General features: G+C 40.6%; 2 protein-coding genes across 10 annotated transcripts in view; one reads left to right on the top strand and one right to left on the bottom strand.

The window, feature by feature from the left end:
- The window catches only part of TRIP12 (thyroid hormone receptor interactor 12), an 82679-nt gene extending 63513 nt beyond the window's left edge, over window positions 1-19166 (bottom strand). For 3 of the 9 annotated variants that reach the window (XM_087740439.1, XM_087740444.1, XM_087740445.1), the window contains exon 1: window positions 18711-19166. The gene's annotated coding sequence lies outside the window, so the exon portion shown is untranslated. Of the gene's footprint in view, window positions 1-9821; window positions 9949-17971; window positions 18102-18476; window positions 18495-18710 lie in introns of those variants that run through there. The other 6 variants (XM_087740440.1, XM_087740447.1, XM_087740448.1 and 3 more) reach the window with 6 other exon arrangements.
- A 103-nt stretch (window positions 19167-19269) lies between these two features.
- Window positions 19270-23538, top strand: part of FBXO36 (F-box protein 36) — a 30885-nt gene continuing 26616 nt past the window's right edge. The window contains exon 1 of the mRNA XM_009469382.2: window positions 19270-19386. Within this exon, the coding sequence (XP_009467657.1) occupies window positions 19291-19386 (96 nt within the window). The 5' untranslated portion in view covers window positions 19270-19290. The remainder of the gene's footprint in view (window positions 19387-23538) is intronic.

Below are 23538 nucleotides of genomic sequence, written 5' to 3'. Positions count from 1 at the left end.
ATTACTGAAGAAAGAATCACCATTTTAGCGCACTGACAAATTAAACCAGGACTAAAGCTTAACTACATTCTTGTGAGATGGTTAAGGGGCCTCGCTAATGTTAAGACTGTAAAAGCCATTATCTCCTATACGCCTTTCCTCTGGAAGGCCAGAAGCTGCAGCCTGAGGAGGAAAAGTAAAGGAGTTGCATGGAACAAATATAATGCTGCTCTGAGGGCATCTCTCTTCAGTTCTGCCACCTCACTGCTTTGTTTCTCTTGTGTTCATCAAGGACAGAAATTTGCTAGACAAGTTGTGTCACTCTTCTTTGGACTGTATTTGGGTTCACAAAAGTACACAAGCGTCATTCACATCTTAGATCTTCATCCAAAAAAGAAGTTAAGAAAAATAGAAAGCATTTCATTTTATTCTCTTGTTTCTCTGTAGTTTAGCATTCTGTATCTTTGGAAATTAGGTGTTGCCAACAGCAACTATTCCTCTTGTTTTTGAAAGCATCAGCAATGGAGTTTATTTTATAAAAACAATCTCTTAGAACATTTCTTTTTCAAGGGTGGATCACAACTTAATTCAAAGAATCTGCCCTTGTAAAAAAAGTCAAAGAATTAAGTTGTTGTTCTCCAAATAAACCAAGTTTGTTACCTTTCCATGTCACCATTTGTAACATGTCCAAACTAGTTCAATATAAGTTTTCTATCAGTGTATGGTTTGACTTAATTCATTAATGAAGGAAGGGAATGCTCTCTCAGTGGCAGAATGCCAGGACTCAACACTTCAAGAAAATATTTTCATGTTTACAAAACCTGTAGTTTCTCGGTCTTCAGTGCTGTTTTGTTTTGTTTTTTTAACTAGCTAAACATTAAGTTCTGTTGCGTAATTCAGTCAATTCTGCAGCAGTTAATTTTTTTTCTGCTCACAAATCAAATGCATAAGCAGCCAGAAACTTCTGAATCAACCTATATTCAGTAAAAGAATAGTCTGATCTGGATAGCCACAAGTCAGCCAGCAATAGCTCAGCTTCAGAAGAAGCCCAGAGATATTTAAGCCATATCAGTAACATGAAAGATTTGTTACACCACATGGAGAACAGGCACATATAAACATAGCAAACATTAGCTGCAGAATACTGAACCAACTTTTGCCTCTCTGTTGACAGGTCTTTTTCCCTTTTAGCACAGCAATGGGAAAGAGAAGGGAAGCAGCGAGGAATGGGTGCATTCAAAGTTTTTTCTTCTGTACGCTTGTGTCACAGAGCAAAACTTCTCTGCCAAATCAGATCCTATAGCAAGAGCTTGACTTCACATCTACAGGAACCTTAAACTTACTGACAAGCTGCTAGACAGAGAAGTTTACACTATGAATAAGAGTCTCACTACGCAATTCTGCTACCTGGTGCTAATACATGCGTGGTTCCAACTTGTTAGCAACAATGGAAAAAACCATCACAAGCAATAGAAGTAAAATCTCACCTGTCCTTCTTTTCCAGCTTCTCTAGAAATCCTTGTTTAGTAGGAGCCAAAATTCACTGTGTGGTGGCTTAAGCTGCCACTAACATTATAAAAAAAACATGCCGCCTGGCAAGCTTGAAGGAGAACGTTCTCTTCAGAAGAGAGGAATGAATTTGAATGAGGAGCTTTTACCTTCTGTGAGACAACATGAACGAAAGCACAGAATCCTTCATGAAGTACAGATCAGTGACACTGTCAGAAATGAAGACAAGCTAGTAGGTAGGTGGTCAAGTTAAGACCAAGTAAACAGGTGTGGAAAAGTTGGGGCAGGGGGCATTTATTACCAGTGAAGAAAAAAGTCAGTTGAGCAATTAGTGCAAATTTCAATTTAGAAGCTTGATTTCAGTATTGTCATGCAAGTGAACCAAAAAGTACCAAAGCTCATCACCTACTCCAAGACTGCCCTGCCCAACGCTTCATGCTCAGCTGCCTTTGAGCTGCATAGCTCCATTTACTTTGAAATTATTAGTTTGAATGCAGAACCTACTGCTACAACACCGAGCCTCTTCCCTATTCTAACCCCATAGACCAGATGGTGCCTTATCTGCAGTTTGCCATTTACCTGCATCTGGAACACACAGCCCTTAAGTAAAATCAAGTGCAACAGCACTACAAGACAAATACTGATATGGTACATACTCGTGTCCTACCTGCAGAGCCTGTTAGACAATACATGCCCCAAGTTGCAGCACAGCAGGTTGCCTGAGCCCTGCCAAGTTCCTAATCAACTTTTGCCAAGCTGCCTTAAGTTACAGAGAGACCTAGTGAGCTCAGTGGCTAGCAAAACATGGTTTGACCACCCAAAGTCTAAATTAACATAAGATGATCTCTGCAGTCTTCTACACAACTCGGGGGGGAGGTGGAAATAAAAAAAAAAAACAAAAAACCAAAAAAACCCAAACTTCTATTAGCCACTAGAATGAAGACATTCAGAGACTAGATCTTAACAGAAGTTACTGCTGGAAGAAGAAACAAAGAACAGTTGACATGTAGAAGCAGATTAGACAAGTGCCACAGATAAACCCAAGATTACAGGTCTAAGGGCATTATGTAGATCTACCTTGAAAACAAGGTAAACAGGGAGGAAACTGGGTCTTCATTTTGATAATATTCAGCTTCAGCTTGAAACAAGCTCACATCAGAAGTGCCAAAAGTTGAGAAGCCTGTTCACTCATGCTAGCATGTCTGAAACAGAAACACTTTAAAGAAAAAAAAAAAAATCCAGGGGAAGGGGGAGTATTCGCCTGTCTTCTACTTAACTAGAATGGCTCTCAAGTTTTTGCATCTTCAAAATATCATGCAGAAAAGTTTTGGACAGATCAAGAGGATCTCAGGAGTTTTCCTTTTGTTTTTCTTATCACCGATCTTTAGCACTGACTCAAGCTGATGTCTGTTGAGGCTTCCTTTCCTAGACTGTCTCGAGCAGGTTATGCTGTCCTCCTGAACAAAGACTTCTACCCAAATGCTACACAAGAAAGGTCATAGGCCTAATGCATAGGAAGGTTCCTACTCCACATGATACAATCTGGGAAATAGTTTAATTGTAGTTGTTGAAGAAGAAATCCAATTAATTAGAACAGGTTAAGTTTCCGGCTTCCTCAGCTCTGGATCTGCATACGGATCTTTGGCTATCACAAGGATACCACAACAACAAAGGGACTAAAACACATTTTAAGGTTTCTAAACTGGGTAGTGCTCAAACCAATGGCATCTTGGAATTATGTGCCACAGATGCATCTTCTCGACCAAAGAAAAATAATTTATACATTGACATTTTACCTTGCCATGATGTAATTAAGAGCAAACTCCAATACACATACCAAATTACTGACATAAGCACAATTAAAGACATTTAGCTTGTATGAAATCATGAACAAAACTACGTACCAAATATCTGTATAGAGAAACAAAAGAGAAGTTCTGTGTAAAGCTGAACAAAAGGAAGTCACACCCAAAGAAACACCTGTTAAACACTAGGGATTAAGCTGTCCTTAAGCTGATCCTATCATTGATAGGATCAGGACTTTACAGTGCTCAGAGCTATTCTTTCATGGTAACTACACAGAGGAACATACAATATTAGCTTCCACACCTGCATTTCAGGAAGGTTCCAACCTTTACAGTCATGGAAAAAGTTGTCAAAAGCCAGAGTACCAAGATTTATGAAAGAATTAAACAACTTTATGGCACACTTCATTGATGAGACTGTCCACTCCGCACATACACACCTTTTCAGCACACGACAAATAAAACGAGTTTGTGGGAACGAGGCATTGTACATGGGGATCAGAGAGTATGGGAATGGCAAATGAGTGTCCCAAGAACCTGAATAGAGAGAGTTAAGATGCTGAACTTGAGCAAATCTAAATATTAAAGCTCTTTCAAATGCTTTTTAGCACGATGCCAAATTTAGTCTTAATTTTAAGCTAGACAAGAACTCATCATCACAAACTTGAATACAGACAAAAAAAGTCTACCACAAATTCCTCTCTTCCTTCCCATATATGCAAGTATCACTAGCCCTTTTTTTCTGCTTTACCTTGCCAATGACTCTTACCTCCTCTCTCCCAGGCTATCCACACACTTTCCTTGCACAAGCAACAACTGTACCTATGCCCATACTTTATAGTTCATTATATTTACAAGTTGACACTAATAAGGTATTTTTCCTCAGGGTCATAGCATGGCCAGGTTTGCCAAAGCCTGAATTCCTTGCTGATAGTCAGTCACTTCAGAGTTGGAAGAAAGGCTACTTACATCCTGGCAAGGAGATGTTCCAATACATGCTGTCTAAATCTGTTCAATGCTTTTTGCTACCTCCCAGCTAAACTACTGCTCTCTGATGTACTGAAAGGATTCACAGACTACCAGGAATACAGAACACATCAGAAGTTTTTCCACAGTTCCAATATACTTACAAAGGAATAAAGCAGAGCTGTAGGCTTTCTATAGTTTGATCTTAGGACCAAAATTATTATTTAAAAACTAGATATTACAGTAGTTGATTTGATAAGCCTTTGCTCTTGCAATTTGCTCTGTGACCCAATCAGAATGCTCGGGAGTTGTCCCCTATACAGCTGACCTTTTACCCTACACTAATGCTTAACTATGCCTTATGAGCAAACCTACACCCATCACCCCCAAACAACAGATATTGATTCTGGTCTTGTCTAGGACTGGAAGAGAATATGGTAAGGAAGAGAGGAAAGGAAGACTGTTTTAAGTACTTTGTGTGTACACCAAAGATAGAATACTTCGGAGCAAAGCTACACATCCATCTTGCTACGCGCCTGAAATACATGACGCTGAATTGGAAGCAAACTTCACTTAACTCCTATGCAAGATGTCTTGTCTTTTTGTTTTGCTTTTCTTTAAAAAAAATATGCACAAGACACTCATATAGCTTCGGAACTATTCTGCATGTTATCCTCTTTACTATTTAAGTCATTCAATAAAATGCACCGGTAAGGGAGACAAGACAAACAAAAGGATATTTAAATAGAGCGGGCAGCTTCATCACGATGCAAGACAGAACAACTGTCTTTACAACACTTGAGTAAAAAACACACAGGGAATGGAGTGGCTTCAGGGAAAGATTAAAGAAAGTATATGAATTAGACCAGCTTGTGAAGGAAGAAGGAAAATACCTGTAGGCCCAGAAGTGAGCACAGTTTCTTCCTTCCCTCCCCTCTGCATAGTATCTTATATCAAATGCAAAATTTAGGTATTTCATAAAGGCTGCAGCCTCTCTTAGTCCTACACGTGTTTTGCTAATTAAAGATACTCACCTAGGAGCACACACCTTCCCATCCCACATACAATTAGTGAGCAATGAAGTGTTCTAGTAATCACAGTATCTTTAGTACATCTACTTCTCTACTTCAAGCCTTTGAAATAAATCTTTTCTCCCATCAATTATTTCCTAGCACCTCCAGTCCCCATCAGGTACCAAAGATGTCAAATTAATTGTACTAACTTTGGGTCTTTCTTCTATGCTTTTCAAACTTTATTTGTATGTTTTCTTTGTATTAAAAGGCTCCCCTGGCAGAACAGTTTTGGGACATAGATACTGTGTACTGCGATTTGAAAACAGCCTGATCTGTCCAGCATGAACTTCTGCCACAGAACTAGAAGTTAAATAGTTTGAAAACACTGCTCACTAACTTGCAGTATCTATTAAGAAATAGCTTCAACTATATTCTATTCGATGTCTATTTTGACTGATTAGAAAGTGGAGGGTATAAAGCTTCTAAAACTGAATTTTCAAATCAGCAGTCTGGTGGTGTAGTTTCAAATATCAAGGACAGCATATGCCATATTAGCATATACTAATATGACAATATTTATTACATTAAACAGATGCATGATAGAAGTACAAAAGTTTCAAGCATTCTTTTTTTATTTGCAAGAAAAACATTTCAGATGTGGTATAGCAGTGTGTGTTTTATAACATACTTTTCTAAGTAAAATGACAGCATAAACATTCTGTACATGTTCAAGTGTGACAGACATTCTGAGCCAAACACACCTATTTTACAACTCCGTTAACTCTAAGCTTAAGTGATTACACTTCCTTATACTCTTCACGTAAGATTTAACTTACTACTAAAGTTATGGTACAGACTAAGGAGAGAAAACCTAAACAAGCCAGTGTTTAGGGCATTAGAGCTATCAGTCTGCACTATGCAGTTCTTCAGCTGAACTCCACTATATCTTCCAAAGAGTACCACAGTACTGATGGAAGTTAAAAACCCAACTATGCATCTTGGGAGACATCCTAGTAAGTGTGGTCATCCAAATAAATTAGAAAGGAAAGTTAGTTCCTCTAATCCAAAAACTAAGTGAAAGTCTTGCGTACTTGGAAGAAGGCAGTTTCCAACTGCTACATATATTTATCCGAAGTTCCTACCTTTTAGTATGTCGTTATTTCAACCCCCTTCTCTTACACAAATACCTCAGAAGGTACAGGGATAGAGTACAATCATTAGTTTCACTCTAATGCCTGTGGAGGCCATTTTCATGTTAGAATTCAGCACATTAAACTTCAGGAGATGGTCAAAAATATAGACAATTGCATTCATACAAGTTTATATAGACAATTTAAAACCTGACACTTTGAACTATCACCAATTGTCACCAGTATAAGCTTTCAAATTCCGAAGCAACCTGAAATTAGATCAGCCTCTCCCCCGTTCTCCTACCACAAATGCTACTCCAGTCTATGCAAGCATAAAGAACAAAGCAGATTAGATGACAGTCACAAATGTGCATTTTAAAATTCTCCCCACCTCAAAGCTGGGCCACCAACCTTCCCAACCTCCCTAGCGACTCAGCAAATACACACCAAGAACAGGTGCAACTCTAGTTTGTTGCCATAACCTGGAATACTATTAAGTAGTAACAAACTACCTTGATTTTGGATGCACCCTGACTTAACTAAACTTAGACATTTAAATCACTGTATTCTACTATAGGCTGAGCTTCTGCTTCTAGCTGCCACAGCTCTGGACTTGCACTAGTCACTTCCTGCTATTGATATTGTCAACAGAAAAACCAAACGCTTCTGAAGTAGGCTTTTTTAACAAATTAGATAATACACATAAAGCAAAAATAGGGGCTTACAAGCCCCAAATCATATCTCTCACAAGCTATCTGAGAATCCGAGGAATTACAGTAGTTTGCAACTTCTCTATTGTCACACAGTGATCTCAGAGCAGCATTCATGAGTCAATGGGCACAAAACTCTGGGTCCTTGAATTCCTTGCCTCAGCTGTTCAAAGATTAAGCATGCCAGGTTAACATCTTTAGAACACCTTCCCTTAAGGGAACTAAACAGAGATCCCCATGGCAGCAACTACCTTTCATGGTATAGCTATAACATTTATGACAATGCAGCTAGAGTCAGTGGTATAAAAACTGAACACTTACACTTACTTTTGCACTTTGTTTTCTCTCCTCCTGTTAGCCTTTAGCTGGCAACTAGATACTTCAGGCTAAAAGTCAGGCATTTAAAGTACTCCAATGAAAAGTGATCCAAAAACACAGTAAGGAAGAATTGTCCCTTTGCTTTAAAAAAACCAAACAAATAAAAACCAAACTACTATTTAAAAAGATATCCCATTAGAGTTGACAGTATTTCCAGTAATAGGCCCTCTCCTTTCCTGAGAAACTAAGATATAAGACTGGTTCTTTCAAATACTTTTCACAGGACAGCCTACCTTCCTTCACTATGTCAGTAGTGCCATGAAATTCTGTTTGTTTACTCTATGAACATATACAGACAGACATTCTCACTGAACCAGAGTTTCACAAAAGATTACAAGTACCCTTGATGAGGACTAGTAAACTGCAGCTTTCGACCCCTGTCAGTTTCAAAGCTGTGTTACAGCAAACACTACAGGAAAAGTATTTTTGTCTAAAGTACTTCCATCTTTTAGATGTAGCTGGACTTAAAATATTCACAGCTACGTGAATGTGCAGTCAGAGGCCCAACATTGAGAAAAACAATTGGAAATGACAGTTTGTGTAAGCTATGGGTGCTTACACATCTGTAACACTTGAAGGCAGGCAATAATCTTAAACTTGTGATGAAATTGTATCTTGAAACCCTAATTCAGTAATGACAGGACATCAATAGATTCCAGAAGTGAAAGATTTTTTTGACGACAGAACTCGGGATGCTTGCTACTATTTTCAGGCTTATAGAAGAGAGGTCACTCATTATCTAATTTCTGTTTTGCTAAATCCAAGACTATTTAAACAACCAATTGCTGCTAAGTACCATCCAAACAGAACACATCACCATATGAGTTTAGCAGAAAAATATTTGTAGTGATGAACAGACTATTAACCATAGAAGGAAACTATGAAATAAGGTGAAAGCTTTATTATTGTTACAGCCTTGTGTATTTCAACATAACTACCCAGGTGATACGGTTATCAAGCCAGAGCTGTTCCCTCAAAACTCCCATTTTTCCCAAAACTATCAAAACTTAAAAGTTCCCTTTCCTCTCCTCAAAAGAGAGGAGAGGAAAGGGAAAAGAGAGGGTTTCCCTTCCCCAAAACAGTAAGTATGTGTCAAAAATATGGAACAGTAAATTATACTAATGAGACACTTGGAATACTATGAAGTACAATAATACCAAGCAGCACAGAGATCCTATGCCTCAGTACTAAAAACAAGAAGTTTTGCTATAAGCCAAGCCCTTGTCAGTTGACACAAGCATTAGTGACTCCATGTTCCAGTTACTCACAGAGTGATACTGGAAGGGAATGGGGCGGGGGCAGGGCAGGCGTGGAGGAGGAACCAATGCTTAGGTCTATATATAACATTAGAGTAACTGAGAGTTCTCCAGTGCTTTTGTACAAAAAAGTGTTATCTGGAATACTCGATCCCGTCACACCTGGCCTTGGTCAAGAGAGATGAATTCCAGTTGAAAGAACAGAAAAGTGCTCTTACAGGAGGTGAATAATAAAGCCTGTATTATTTGGTCTGGCAACAAAAAGGTTATAAGCGTTTTCTATAAGTGCCAAGGGTAAAATACCAAAAGAAGAAAATTACTTAAAATGAGAGGATAGCATTGATACAGTTAGCAGGCAAAATAGTTAGGAGAAACTTTCAGGCTGGAAATTAAATGATCTTAAATTTTAAGAAACAACATGCTAAAAGGATCTCCCAGGAGGACTGAAGAATTAAAAAAACAAGTATGAAAACAAAACCAACACATGCACTTAGCTGCTTTTTAGATGGTTGCAAGTTAGAGATTTAAGTGATATACTAACAATATTAGCAGATTACACTTTTGACATTATGACGTCTCTCACTAAGCTTATTCCTAGATAGTAGTACTTCACTGTCCTTACAGATAACTGACAAAATACCGAGTTCTGTTGTTTTATTAGGCCAACCAACAGAGATGAGATGCTCATGTTGCTCAGGACTGAGACGCTCAGGTACAAAAAGTACTTTAAAGGCTCGGTTTCTAGAAAAGGCTAGTACTCCCACTTCAATCTTTTTGCTGAGGAAGAAACTGGAACACCATTCTTGTTACCATAACACCCATTCTTTCTCAGAAGGTAAAAGAAGTCAGGGAAGACACTGCAAGGAAGCAAACCTGCATTATCTGCAGTTTGTGAAGCTTTTCTTGTCCTGTCCCATGGTACCCACCACTGAAACTCTGTTGTAACTAAGGAAAGAAAACTTGTCCCCACACCTTCTGCTGGGACGGAAGGGGAGAGGCAGAAGAAAGCTCTCCACAAAGCAAGTTATTGCAGTAAGCAGCAAGTTCTAGGATTTAAAAATAAAAAACCACAAACCATACACCACACTTTTGGATAGGGTTATTCTATGCAGAGGTTGTTTATCCAGCTTGATCCTTCTATTGCTGTGTCACTCTGTGCCCATATGTTCACATTTGATATCCCCCAAATGTGTGTGTGCGGGGGGGCAGGGAGATATGCCAGAGTTGATACATTCAGAAAACCAAACCAGCTACTTGATTTTTTTGGTAAGAGCTTCATGTAGAATTAGCAAAAACACAGGAACACTATGGAAGTGTAACAGAGATTTTGTAACTGAGTTATTAACAACACTGAAGACAATTGATATTTCAGAATGGGTTACAGAACAGAGAAAATCAAAATACTAATTTAACTCTGTTAGATCAATTAACAATATCACCCGCTTTCTAGTTGTGATTTGCTGTCTTACTGACCTGACTTTCCAAATAGCCTGACATAAACTTGTTGAAGGAAAACAATATTGCAAATTTAAAAAACTGTAAGGAAGAAACCATTTCTTAGTTGAAGGGGAACAGCTTTTAGATGAAAACACATCAAGCAATTTTGCAATGCACAGCAATCTATTTGGCATACTTCTGATTAAGTTTTTAAAATGCTCCAGCACCACTACAAGATTAAAATTAATTGTATTAATAGTACAGGTGAGATCTAATAGGGTTTCCAGTAATTTCAAGTGGCTGTGAAACTGCAACAAAGAAACAGATACCACAAACAGAAGCAACGCTAGTTTAGAACAGTCAGACTGCTAAGAACAGGTTGAGGGAGTTGACAAAGCGGTTCTGGTGACACTACAGGTGTTGCCAGCAGTAAGCATAGTTAGAATTTAAGTGTAAGATCTCAATCTGATAGAAACTCATACTTCATCTGAACAAAATACATGAAGTAAAGAGTCTGGAAAAATAGATGATACAACTACATTAAGTTTATCCACTGATTTATGTTACCTAATAGGAATCTACTTTATTTAAAACTACAAGAATAGTTTTAACAGCTTTTGGCTAAGTCTGTGACAGAGGAAAAAGCCTGATGCACCCAGGGAATATACTTTACTCCATACAACCTCTGGAAGCAATAAAGTATAGCAACAAGTGTGTTCATTGCATTGCATTTTGAAAGTGACAGATTGAGATTACTTTGCTTGTCACTTCAGTGAAGTCTCACAGGCAACTTTACACTTATTTTAAGCGTGTTCTCAAAAATTACCTCATTACTACATTTGTATTTACCTCAAGTTTCCAAACATACAGTTCTCAGGTTCTAGCTTACTTGAGTTCATCTGCATACAGCACAGTGAAATCAGAATCTCGAGTGCCCATTCTGGTCCAACTCCAGTTTGCTTTCAGCAGTATGTCAAGAACCCCTAAGCTATTAAAAAAAAATAAATTCCCATCCTTACTACTGTGACCATAATACTCGAGTATTTGAACATTAACGAAAGGCATTTAAGATGTACCGTTCCTTCACATAAATACCACAAAATTTATCTTTCCTCTTCACAGTTAACCTGCAGAGAGCTCAGTTTCCACTCTCTCCGTGGAGTGTTTAAGTTTGCAGATTGAGGTGTGCAACAGCATTTCTCTTAGCAATGCTTCTTCCAATTCTAGTTACAGAGCACTGATGAAAGTTTTGAGCTGGAGTCCTGTTGTCAAGAGCCTAGTACAAAACATGGCTACATTCAGTTGCAAGGCTACAAATACCTGAAGTAAATGAGAAATAAGGAGTATGCAGCAGAACTATAACAACTTAAAAGTTGTCATACAAGAAATGTGAAGAAAGCATATTTCCTATCTTATTTTTGGCAAAGAAATATATTTGTTCTTCTGCCAAGCTTTTTGTAACTGAGTAAGGGAATGAAACTAACTCCTTTAATCCATAATCTTATGGTATAATGCAGGTCTTCATTTTTATTACCAGCGTTTTGTTGTAGAAAGCTATCTGCTAAATAAGAGTAATATATGGCAGCATGCATTGTCATTATATAAACATGAAAAAATATTGTAGAATAGACTGTAGCAGATCTTTAAAGTACAACTTTTAACACTTGGAATCCTGGCTTAAAGTTTGCCAAAGTTATGCAGCTTCCATCACTTTCTTTACGTGAGATACAGTTGAAATTGTGTTTTCTCCAGACATTTTCTAATTAACTTCAAATCAAGTTGCATTTTTATGTACACCAGTGGTATATTCCTGCCCCTTCCATTACTTGAATCCATTAATTTTGATTACTGGTGTTACTTAAAGATCTGAAACGTAGCTACCTAGCTATGCAGCTTCTTCTCAGGTGCTATTCACTCAGGCTTAGTCACATAGACTATGACTGTCTGCGTGCTCTTGTCCAGGTTAGCAATTTCCCACCTTCCTCTCACCCATTTACGATGGGTGAGCTATCAAGCTATTATACCTGAAACAACTGCAAAAGTCAAAACAACTGAAGCTTTAAAGAGAAATTACTGTTCCCAGTCAGTAACTTGATTATAATAGAGTATATCCTCAAAATAAAGAGGAAGAGAACATTAACTCTCTAAGGAAGGAAGAGATCCAAGTTTGTATTAAGCATACAGCCTATTAATATGCACCTTCAGTTGCTTTCTTCATTAGTTCTCTTTAAATGCATAGCCATATCTCACCTGTAATCAGAAGGTTCAGTTACATTGCACACACCTTCCAGGAAGGGACACTCTCAATACTGAATAAGCTAATTACATAAGGGGTTTGACATTAGAAGGCACAGAACATTATTAACATGGAGAAGATGCCGTCTTCTAGCCCTGATGTTAACCACATCTTACAGTATTATCTCGTCCAAAAATAGACAACTACCACAGATTCATATTCCACAAAGGTATAGGATGTAAAGGCAACTTCTCCTTACTAACTCTAGGAGTTAAAGCAAGCATCTCATCATTATACCAGCATCAAGGACATTTAACGCAAGTCCCTTGGGTGCTTGGGAGTGTGTGTGCATATGTGTGTGTGTGTGTTTTTCCTTTTCTTTGGGGTGGGGGACAGGGGAGGCAGGCATGGGGGGGCGTTAAAGTCCCACCATCACTAGTGTTACTATGCATTGTTTACATCTTCGCTTTTTTGGTGCCTCAACTAATTCATATTGCTCCTAAAAAATTCATGTTTTCAACTTGGAAGATACTGCACTAAAGTGTATTTTTGATTTCCACCTTTATTTACCTGTACTTCTACATTTACATCTAAGCAGTCTTGGACTAAGAAAGGAGGTACAGAAGAAGCTTAAAGCACATAAAAGCCCACAGTGCAGAGAAGATCATTTCTCCTACGCAGAGTGGGTAAGACAAACCATAACAAACTCATAGCAAGGCAAATAGACAGAAGTTAGACACAGAGAAAGATGAGGGAGAACAAAACAGCATGCATGCTTTCTAAAAGCAAAGATAGCATAAGACTAGACCTAGTTACCGTGGAGCGTATGTATGTACTAGATGACCTATGAAGGTTTGTCCCAAGCTTATTTTTTCTAATGGTTTTACCTTTCGGAACCATCCCTAAAAATCAAAGTAAAAATTCTTCATTACAGTTACTGCTCTGCATTAATAACAATTGATATTAACCATGCTTTAAAGACACAACAGTAGTCAGCCACAAATCTGAAGGAGATGCACATTGCTGGTGTTGAGTCTAATGCCTGTCCCATGACTAGGCAGCCTTCTGGAAGCTTAATACCTTTGTCCCCAAGTAACACATGTACATCAGAAAATAAAGAACATGTTTGTATTCTTTCATTTCCACCTTTACAGAAGTCTAGCAAATAGTTGCCCCTCTTTATGCTAAGTTGACTTATTTGGATGTTATGCAATAAAACAAGGGTTGTCAGTAACAAGTTACCCTGAAAGCAGAATAAACATGAAATATACCTTGCCTTTCAGATCTTAAAAAAGCCTTCTTGTTCAAGAAGTACCAGGGACCTCAGCGTCCATTTTGAAATACCAAACTGCTCCCTACAACTCAAGGTTCACATTCCAGGAGATGACTCGGACCCCTTCATACCTTTTAAGAAGGTCAAATCTTTGCAATTCAGCATGTGCACTCTATTGTGGACACCATCACAAAGCAAACCAATCCATTCATAAAACACTGAGAAACCGTGATTTCCCCCTGCTCCATGAGACAGCATTGTATTGCTACACATTATAGAATCCTTCCAGTTTGCTCTCCACACATACCTTTGGAGGTTTGTTAGTTTCTTTCCTTTCTTATCACTGAAGAAGATGGAGCTATTTTATCAGTACAGTGATCAGTGAAAAACTATTTCTTCAAGAGTAGATAAAGTCAAGTGGTGAGCGGGGCCAAGTGGCCTCCAGAGGTCCTTTCCAAACTGGCTTACTCTGAATCATGACAAGAGAGGCTTTTCTGTAACAACTGAAGGCAACTATGGCTTGAACACCATTGCTAGTACTTTTCAGGCATCTTTACTATTGAAGTCCAGTATTAGATCACTGTGATTAACTTTGTTGATATACACCTAACTTTTCCAGTTCTTCCTACATAAAAGTCTTCACTTCAGAAGCTGACTATCTATTGCTCTCATACATGGCAGTTTTCTGCCATATTTGTACTGAGTATGTTCATGAGTCAAGTAAGACTGGCAAGAGTCAGTACATTGCAAGACAAGCCTTATTATAGACAGTGAGAGTAAACAGATTGGTTATGTGTGCTCAAACCCTGGCTGCCAGACAGAATTAAAGGAGAATATGACTGCATATTTACACAGTTAGATTCTACCGACTTGATGAGAAAAATTTTATCACATGGCAGGATTAGGAGAACAATTGCTCTTCAAAACTAACCTTCACACCAAAGTAACCATCACTGGTATCTGAAAGCATGCAATGGAGAAGCTGGTTGACTTAATGCTGTCTTTCACACTTGATATCATGTGTAGCTAGAAATTTTCTGTTTACAGAAGATTGCTGCATTCATGTTTTAAAGTTAATCATTTTGTTAAAAAAAAGACATGCTGAAACAAGCAGCTACGTACAAGCATTTTGTCATACTTGATCACCAGTGAGAAGTCTGAAAACAGTTTTGCTCCTCGAGAAACACATTATTTCATGTGAATTGAAAAAAAAATCAGGAGGTAAGAAAGAGTTAATGTCACTTTGTTTTGCAGTTACCAACCTTACGTCCCAAATTAAAACTTAAGCTATGAAAATGCTCAGCAAGAAGTTGATTCATATATTGCCATAAATCTGCTATGATACTATATATAGATTAAAATATCAAGAGCAAGTTTCAAAGTAAGAATTACTTCTTCAGAAAAATAAACCCACTGACTCAAAGGTAATCTGTTACCCTACCAAGAAATTCAAATGTACTACTACCTTCAGAGTCAGTACTGAATGGGGCAGTGACAGTTTGATGAAAAGTTTCCACTATTAAGAATGTCAGAGTCCACGAAGTGTTTTATAGGGAGCATTACTAATTTATTTAACAGGTGATGAACAGGACACAGACCATCGAACAGGCCAACAGGAGATCCCAGAAACATTCCAGGTTAAGTTTTTGACAATGTGATAGTACAACATGTTGCACAACTTTGGGATTTGATTATATTTTCTCACAATAATTTAGTCTCAGTGTGATGGAAGACAGACCCATGATCAGAAGTGCTCTACATGCTGCTTACTAATTAGCGTGTTAGAAAATATAGCATGGCCTATAAGATTAACACAGGTAGTTCCGAGATTCACTTACACTGCAAATTAAGTACAAACATGTAGGTTAGTCAAAACAGTAACTTCCCTACTCATGCTTCAGGTTCATTGCATAGAAACAAAAGGAATTTAGTCAGGTTACCTTCCTGGATTGCCTCAAAGTAAATAACTGTACTTATCTGTGATGTAAGGACCCACACAAAAATTCGTCATGGCTTCATTCACAACATTAAAGTCAACTGTACTACGTTTTTGCTGAACTGCTACAGAAGGTCTACAGTGTCTTTGTTGCCTATAGCTTGGGACCTCAAATTTAGCAACGATTTTATAAGAACACGTTTTCATTACATTTTTTTCTATAATATTTGCATTCTGTGTTTGAAGACAAACAAAGTGCAATATAAAAAGGAAAATAAAAAACGAACTTGTGCATGACTCCTGATTGAGAATGACAGTTCCGATTATTCATTTACTGTTTCCCTAATGGTCACTTTGGCCTGAAGAACTTTTGCAAGACATCAAAAGACTCCATTTTCATAAGCCTCTTACTCAACAGGTCGGCACTCCTACTGAAGTAGATCTGCTATATTAATAAGTAGTAATGCCACACTGTGGATGACCTACAATTTTTCTACTAACAGCTAAGACCTGTTTAGGTTCCTACATATGGACACTGAAGAACATTCAGACTTGAAGTTGTCAATTCAAGCTTACTACTCCCCATTTTTTTCAGAGACCGGGGGGGGGGGGGGGGGGGGGGGAATCAGATTACCTATATTTCTACCACAACAGGATACACCAAACAATAAAAACTAAAAATACCCATCAATTTTAAGATCAAAACCTGTGTATATACAGAACCAAGCCATTCACAATCAGCTACATTTTACAAATATAGAAACTATTACAAGTTAAAAACATGTAAGTTCCTGAAAACTATAAGTACTAATTACAGTATTTACTCACCAGAACACTGCTTTTAAAACTTTAGTTCAAACATAACATTAATTGTTAAAATATTAGCTGCAAAAACCAAAATACTAATGTTTTCATAAATACATTTCATTCCTATCAATATTTATTACTTAGGCTACCAAACAATAGAAAATTATAGAGTTGTTTTTCAAGTACTGCTTTCATGTTCATTATGCATATTTTATATATATATATTTTATATAAAATATATTTTAAAACTTTTAGCATAATGAAAAACTTAAAGACCTCACAAATCTGTTTGAGCAGAAATTAAATACCAAAAAACCACCCCTGTACAATTAGAAGTCTAGTCTTGGGGGTAGGAGGGCAGAGAGACAGACAGAACTGGAGAGAAGAGAACATACCAGAGATAAACAGAAGTAATCATAGCAATGTTTGCTAGCTTTTAAAGTCTTATAAAGGAAGTATATCCACAGTGACAGTACCCCTAAGAAAAGCTTGAAAAATTAATTTAAGTCATTAAAATTCCTCTTCTTTCTCATTATGAAGGATGTACTTCATATTTGTCAGGTGGTAACTACTTAACTCCTCTTTCTGACAGCCTTTAAAGCACCAGGAAGCTCAATATTCACAAGATACACAATACATAAACTGTGGAAGTTATCCTGTTTGAGTAAAGTTTTGTGTTATGGTGTTAGAACCTCTGGATCAATATTATTTCTGCTGAACAAGGCAGAAAGAAAAAAAAAAACTAACAGTCTTTTGGAAAAAAAAATTTTTTCAAAATAAAATTATTATTGGATTGCTACACATAATAAAACCACCCTCAAAACAAACTGCACACACTGTAAAAACGTTCCCAAGTTGCATGCCAGACTCACAGAATAAATTTAGGCCAGTACCAAGCACTCATTTCTTCCCCGTGTGTAAATGCGACACAATCAGGCCTCACATGCAGGCCTCTCTCTCCAATACAGGCAGGACCTTTGTTCGATACGTCGATGTTTTTCCCCCAAAGCCCTTGACATAACTTTCCATTCTTTCCCCTATTATTTTCCGGTTCACAGTCTAGACTTTCGGACTCCCGTTCTGTGAAAACCCCTGGCTGTCGAGAAAGCCAGTGCACTAGGAAGGGGGGGGGGAAGGGGGAACAATAAAAAAGTTGAACAGCAGGAAGACGGGCCTACAGGTCTGGCGAAAGCCCCGGTATCGGTTTGTTTCCCAGCCCCGGCTCCGCAGAGCAGTAACGGGGAGGCGGCGGGGTCAGTGCCCCCAGCCCCGCCGAAGTCCTCCCGCCCCCAGCCCCCGCAGCCGCCGGGGCAGGGAAGGAGGAAGAGCCGGGCAGGAAAGGCAGAACCCAGCGTTTGATCAGCCTCCAAGTACGACGCATTATGCAAGCAAGCAAGCGCGAGGACCAGGCAACTTGCTTCTTGACGGAAAGCAACAAAAACATCGGCTCGAAAACATTAACTGCGAAAATAACCCCTCCTGCGGGTAGCCAGCCCTGTAACTCCGACCCGACAGGCGCCTCCATTCTCTTCCCACCTTCTTCCTCTCCCCCTCCAAAAGCTTGTGAAATATGGACGTCGGCCGATTATTTAGCATTTTTATCGAGCCGGGCAGGGGGGAAGGAAAGAGGAGTTGCTATTTTTTCCTTCGAGATATTCGATAGCTCCTTCAGGGAAAAAAAAAAATAAAAAAAAAATTAAAGAAGAAAGAGCGAGCCATGAGGGAAAAGGGGGCCAAGCAGAGTGGGGGAGGGAGACGACAGGGAAGGGCATACAAATCGGTACGGCAGTGTCAACACTGACACTGCCCTTTTGTATCGGCAGCTACACAGGGCCCGGAGAGGGGAGGCCGCGCTCCCCCCACACGCCGGGCGGCCCGGGCGAGGCGAGGCGCCTGGGGGAGAGGGGATGTCCCCAGAGCGGGCTCCGGTGACTGCCTGGCCATTTTGTCAGCTCCATTTCCACCCCTTCCCTCCTCAGCGAGGGCCCCCTCCCCTCGCCCCATCAGATACCTCCGGGCCCCCCCCCACACACACACTCACCAGCGCGGCGTCGGGTCGTCCCCCGCCCCCCCCATCCGCAACAATGCTCCGGGATGGCGCTGCTCCCCTCCCCCTGCCCCGAGCCGCCGGGAAGGGCAGCTCGGCTAATGCCGGGGATGACACAACAGGCCCGGCCGCCCGGCCCGGAGGCGGCCGAGGGGCCCAGCGCCACGCCGCCCCGCGCCGCGCCCGCCTCCCCGGCGCCCCCTGAAAGAGCGGAGGGGCCCCGGGTACCTAGTTTGTCCCGATGCGGCCTCCGCAGACGCTCCGTGCCTCCCCTCCTCCCGGCAGCAGCCGCCTCTCTTCCCTTCAATTATCAGCTGAAGCCGCAGCACAGAGCAGCGCCTCGTCCGCCGCCTCCGCCGCCGAACCCCTTCCAGCGGCGCGAGGGGGAGGCTGGGGGACTACTTTCTCCCGGCGCCGGGGCCCCGGCGGGGCCTGCGCGCCCCCTGGCCCGACGGGCGGCCGCGGCCCCTGCCCCGGCTGCCGCCCCCCGCGCAGCCCCCGCCGCGGCCCTGTGCGCGCCCCGCTCCCTGCGCTCGGCGGGGTCGGCGTTCGGCGGGCAGTATCCCTCCGCCGGGGTCGTCACCCCTGGGTCCGCGCGAGTGTCTCCCCTCGGGTGCGGGCGGGGGGCGCGGGAGGGGGTGGCGCCAGCGGGGGAGCGGGGCTGAGCCGGCGGCGGGGGCGAAGACCCTGCCCGGCCGCCGCGTTACTACCGGCCCTGCGCCTTTAAGAGGGGGCTGGGCTCCCGGTGACCCCGCGTGATGTCCGCCTCTTCCTGGTTGCCATAGACACCGCCTTCCAGCGTCCCAAAATGGCGTCCCTGCTGCGGGAGGAGGTGTTCGAGAGGCGCGGGCAGGCCCCGGCCCCCAGCAAGGACTTCTGCCAGCTGCTCGTCACCCGGCGGGAGGTGGGTGCCGGGCTGCCCGCGGGCGGGGAGCGGCGTCCGCCCCCCAGTTCTCTTCCCCTCGCCTCATGGTCGCCGCTTCTGCCTCCGCCCGGGAAGGAAGGCGGCCGGGGCCTGCCCCCCGCACCTGAGGCAGCAGCGGCTTTAGCGAGGGCCCGTCCTTGGGGACGGGCTGGTGAAGAACAGAGGGGCTGGCAGCGCCGTGCCGGGGGAGGGCGGGGGTCGCCTGTTAGCGCCGCCAGGCAGCGACCCGGGGGGCGCCACCGGTAAGTGCTGCTGGCTTGGCCTCCTGAGGGCTGGGCGCGCCTTGCTGCAGCCTTGGGATGTGGTGTCGGTAAGTAGCTGGGGAGCAGGTAAGGGTTTGCCACCAAAAAGGGTTATTTCCCAGCACAGATGAAAGTGTGTCTGGACGAGGAGCCTCTGTGTGTGGGAGATTCATTCTACCCAGAGTATCCCAAGCCTGTAGGAAGGGGCTCTGGGTGAGGACCAGAGGAGGGGAAGGGGAAAAATGATCCTTCAAAATTTAGTAGCCGTGGGGAAAAAATATATACGCATCTCTGATTTTGTAACCTTAAAACAAACTTAAGTTTACTCCCAGAAATGCCTCACAAATAAATGAGATACTAAGATTTGAAGTAAACAAATAACAAATCCTTAAGTAACGTCACAGTATTTGTCTTAAGGAAAGACAAGTTTAGCTGTGCTAAACTGCAGAGTAACTAGACTTAAAGTGGGGGGAAACAATAATCTAACATCTCATTCCAGGAAAATAAAATTAAACTGCCCATCTGGGAATGGGAAGACTGTGTATATTTTCCATATGGTACCTGCAGATGTTTAGGTGTCCTGCCTTATGGCTGTGTACATAACTGGTTTTCTGATCAGGGAAATAAGCAATGCTAAACGACCTGGAAGAGATTTTTTTGAACTTTTTTTGAAATATGCTGCAAAATCTGCTATATGAACGTTTTTCAGAATAATCTAATAGTACTCATCAATGAGGAATATTTGACAGTAAACGAATGAGATTTAACAAATCTGATTATGAGTTTGTAAGGTTATGAAATAAAAATGCAAATCTTCTATAATTTTTCTTTCATTTTGACCTATTTTTGACTAGGTTGACTTTGTATGTACAAGAGATGAACATAGATGCTTGTCTCAGGCTGGACATACTGATTTATAAGTTGCGAAGTTTCAAAAATTTTTCAGAGAACATTTTTAAAATGTCTCACTGGAAAAAACCCAACATATTTTGAAACTAGGAGGAAGTTTTTGTTTTGTGTTCCCGAAGTAAACCATAATAGTGAACATGTTTTCTTCTAGGGATAAGGGAATTGTCAGGTTTGTAATTGAGAAATTAGAGGGAGAGGGAGGTGACAGTCTGAAGTTCAGCTGAAATTCCAAATGATCTGTCGTCTGTATATTATATGCTCATTCTTTCAGTCTCTCTGGTGCCAAGATTTTCCTTTTAAATCACCAGTGTCTTTAGCAGTTTCGGAAGGGGTTCTGGTTTTGTTCTCCTCAAAAAAAAATGTTTAAGGTAGAACTGACAAGGCAACCTTAGGGAGCTTTGAGTTCCACCAAAATTGAGAGTAATTATGGTGCTCCACAATAGCTGGGAAATACGTGCTTTTCTGTCGTGTAATGGGCCTGTCCCATTGACCTCATGGGAATCATATCAGTGCCGCGCTTGTTCATGGAATATGTAATTGACTGTTATGGGTTTTTTACCATTCATTTTTGCACTCCGATAATAAAAATAAGATGTTCCTTAGTTCTATTATTGTCTTCAGTTTTTTTGGTTTTCATATCGGTTTCCTGTCAAACACTTCAGATACCTATTGTGGTTTGGTTTTCAGCTGCTCAAATATATCCTAAAAACAAACCAAAGTCAGTTAACATAAACTGTGCAAAAAGCTTTGTAACTGTCAGTGGAAGTAAGTTAAAATTATTCTGTAAATGTTTATTATACAAAAGCATTACCAGGAAGTTAGTGTCAGTGAAAAAGAACTGGTTTGGATTATTTGAAAAACTTCTTTTTGATTTTATGATGGTAAGATCATTTGAGTATGATGCAGTGAACATATGTATTTGAATACGTCACTGTATCCTCTGCAGCTGATGTATCTGATTCCAGCAAAACTTCCCAATTCAATCACATTTGAATTCGCTATTGTTGAAAACAACTAACTTCACATAAGTAATCTCTGCAGTTTTAACTGCTGTACACGTAAAACTTCTGGATGCTAGTTAGCCTTTCTGGAGGCTACAGAGTCTCCTGAGAAGAGATTTGTGTCAAAAATAGTAATTGTTGGTATACGCATCACCGATGTGCCAAGTTACGTATCATGTAAAATGTATTTAGCCATACTGTGTTGGCATCTGGGAGGCCTAGTTGTTGGTTCACATTCCCAGAATGCTATTGGGCAGTCTCCTAATAAATAATAGTCATTGCCTGAAAGACCTTACAGTCTAAGCCTCCAACCTTGCGCATAGTTACATGAATGCTGAAATTTGCTACTTTGAATAGTCCCATTCTTCGATGTCAATGGTTTCAAAACAGTCCATTGTTTTTCTTTAAAAACAAAAAGGGAGTTTGTGGCTGCATGGTGGATTTGTATGAAGGCTCCCATATTTCTGTGAGTGTTGCCCTACTTTGAATGGTCTACTTGGGCTTTACACGAGAACTAAATTCAACTCCTTCAGGATGAAATTATTGATTTACTGAGCATGTCTTATACAGCTCCAGAGTGCATGTACCTCTGGTCATGACCAGGATTTCCAGGTATCGGCTGACTATCAAGTCAAACTGTCATAGAACCAGAAATCCTGTACAAATACAGAAGGTCTTAAGAATGTGTTAGGGCAAAAAATTTAGCTGGACAAGGAGGCCATATCTGCGGAGAAAAGCAAGTCCATGGCAGCAGGCTTTGTGTTCAAACAAGCCATGTGAAATGTCTGTGGCTTTTGTTTAGCTTTTTCCCTCATTCTAGGGAACTGACGTCTCTCTTCTGTCATGCAGCCTGATATGTTAGGGGATGTTCTCCAGAAGTCATTTTTGAAGTCTGCTACTGCCTCAAGATAAGTACAGGAGGCCCAAACTATTGTATATTGTATAACTAAAAATAAATGAACTGGAATTGCTGTAAATTAAAAAAAAAAAAAAGTCTCTGAGAGCAGTTAAGCATACATTAAGAAGTTTGCTGAAGCTAAGTATAGCACAATAGTCAAATAAAGAGGACAAGACTGACAAAGAGAGTACCTACGGTGTGATACCACAGGGGCACACATCCCCAGCTTTAAGCATATGAATAATTTTATTACTGCAAAAATAAATTGGAAACCATTTATTTATTACTTTCAATATTGTCAGTTGTAATAATAGCAAGGTGTACTTCAGCATGCTTGTTTGTGTTGTACCCAAATCTAGAGAAACTAGGACACCTGGAAAAAGGAAATCAAGGCCTGCTGTGGGCAAACAAGATACTGGAAGCAGACAAAAGCAGAGGCTACTTTGAACTCTTCTAACCAATCAAAGGCAGCAGTAGTTGAAAAAAAAAATAGCTAGAAATACACCCACTTGTCTGTGTGGATGTATTTGTGTCCAAAATGTGACAAGGAGACCCTGATGGTAACTTTTTGTTTTGCAGCAAGAGACAGCTTCCATCCCAGATACAAATTCAATTTCAATTACATTTCAAAATTAGAGCCATTAATCAGGACTTTATAAACAAAGGTATTGACTACTCAGTGGCAAGTATGCCCTTCCATTGAGAAGTTAGGAAAGGAAGATTAGCAACCAGTTCCTCCTTGAAGTAGCTTATGCAGAAAGCATAAGGAGAAGGGGGAAGCCTTGTAACTCATTGCAAATAACTCTTCTAAAAGTAGACTCTATAGAGGTACAGATGCATAAGTGAGTATTCATGGAATACAGTTCAACCAGTTGGATTGCATAGAAGGAGAGATCTTTTGAACCATCAGTGAATTTTTTCTCAAGTAGCTATTTTAAGGCTGCAATCATAACTTCACAAATGCAGGGGAACTATCCCACATATTTCCCCTGTGTGGGCATCTACCAGTCCCGTTGCAGAAATATAAGACTGAAAGAGACTTCTTCAGGTCATTAAGTCCTAGTCCCTGCTGTTTGATCCA

The sequence above is a fragment of the Nipponia nippon genome, unplaced genomic scaffold, assembly GCF_047370975.1.
Source record: "Nipponia nippon isolate SJK-2023a ecotype South Korea unplaced genomic scaffold, ASM4737097v1 scaffold_7, whole genome shotgun sequence".
NCBI classification, from domain to species: domain Eukaryota; kingdom Metazoa; phylum Chordata; class Aves; order Pelecaniformes; family Threskiornithidae; genus Nipponia; species Nipponia nippon.
The sequence above is the reverse complement of the archived record's forward strand: the minus strand, read 5'-3'. Positions and strand labels throughout refer to the sequence as shown.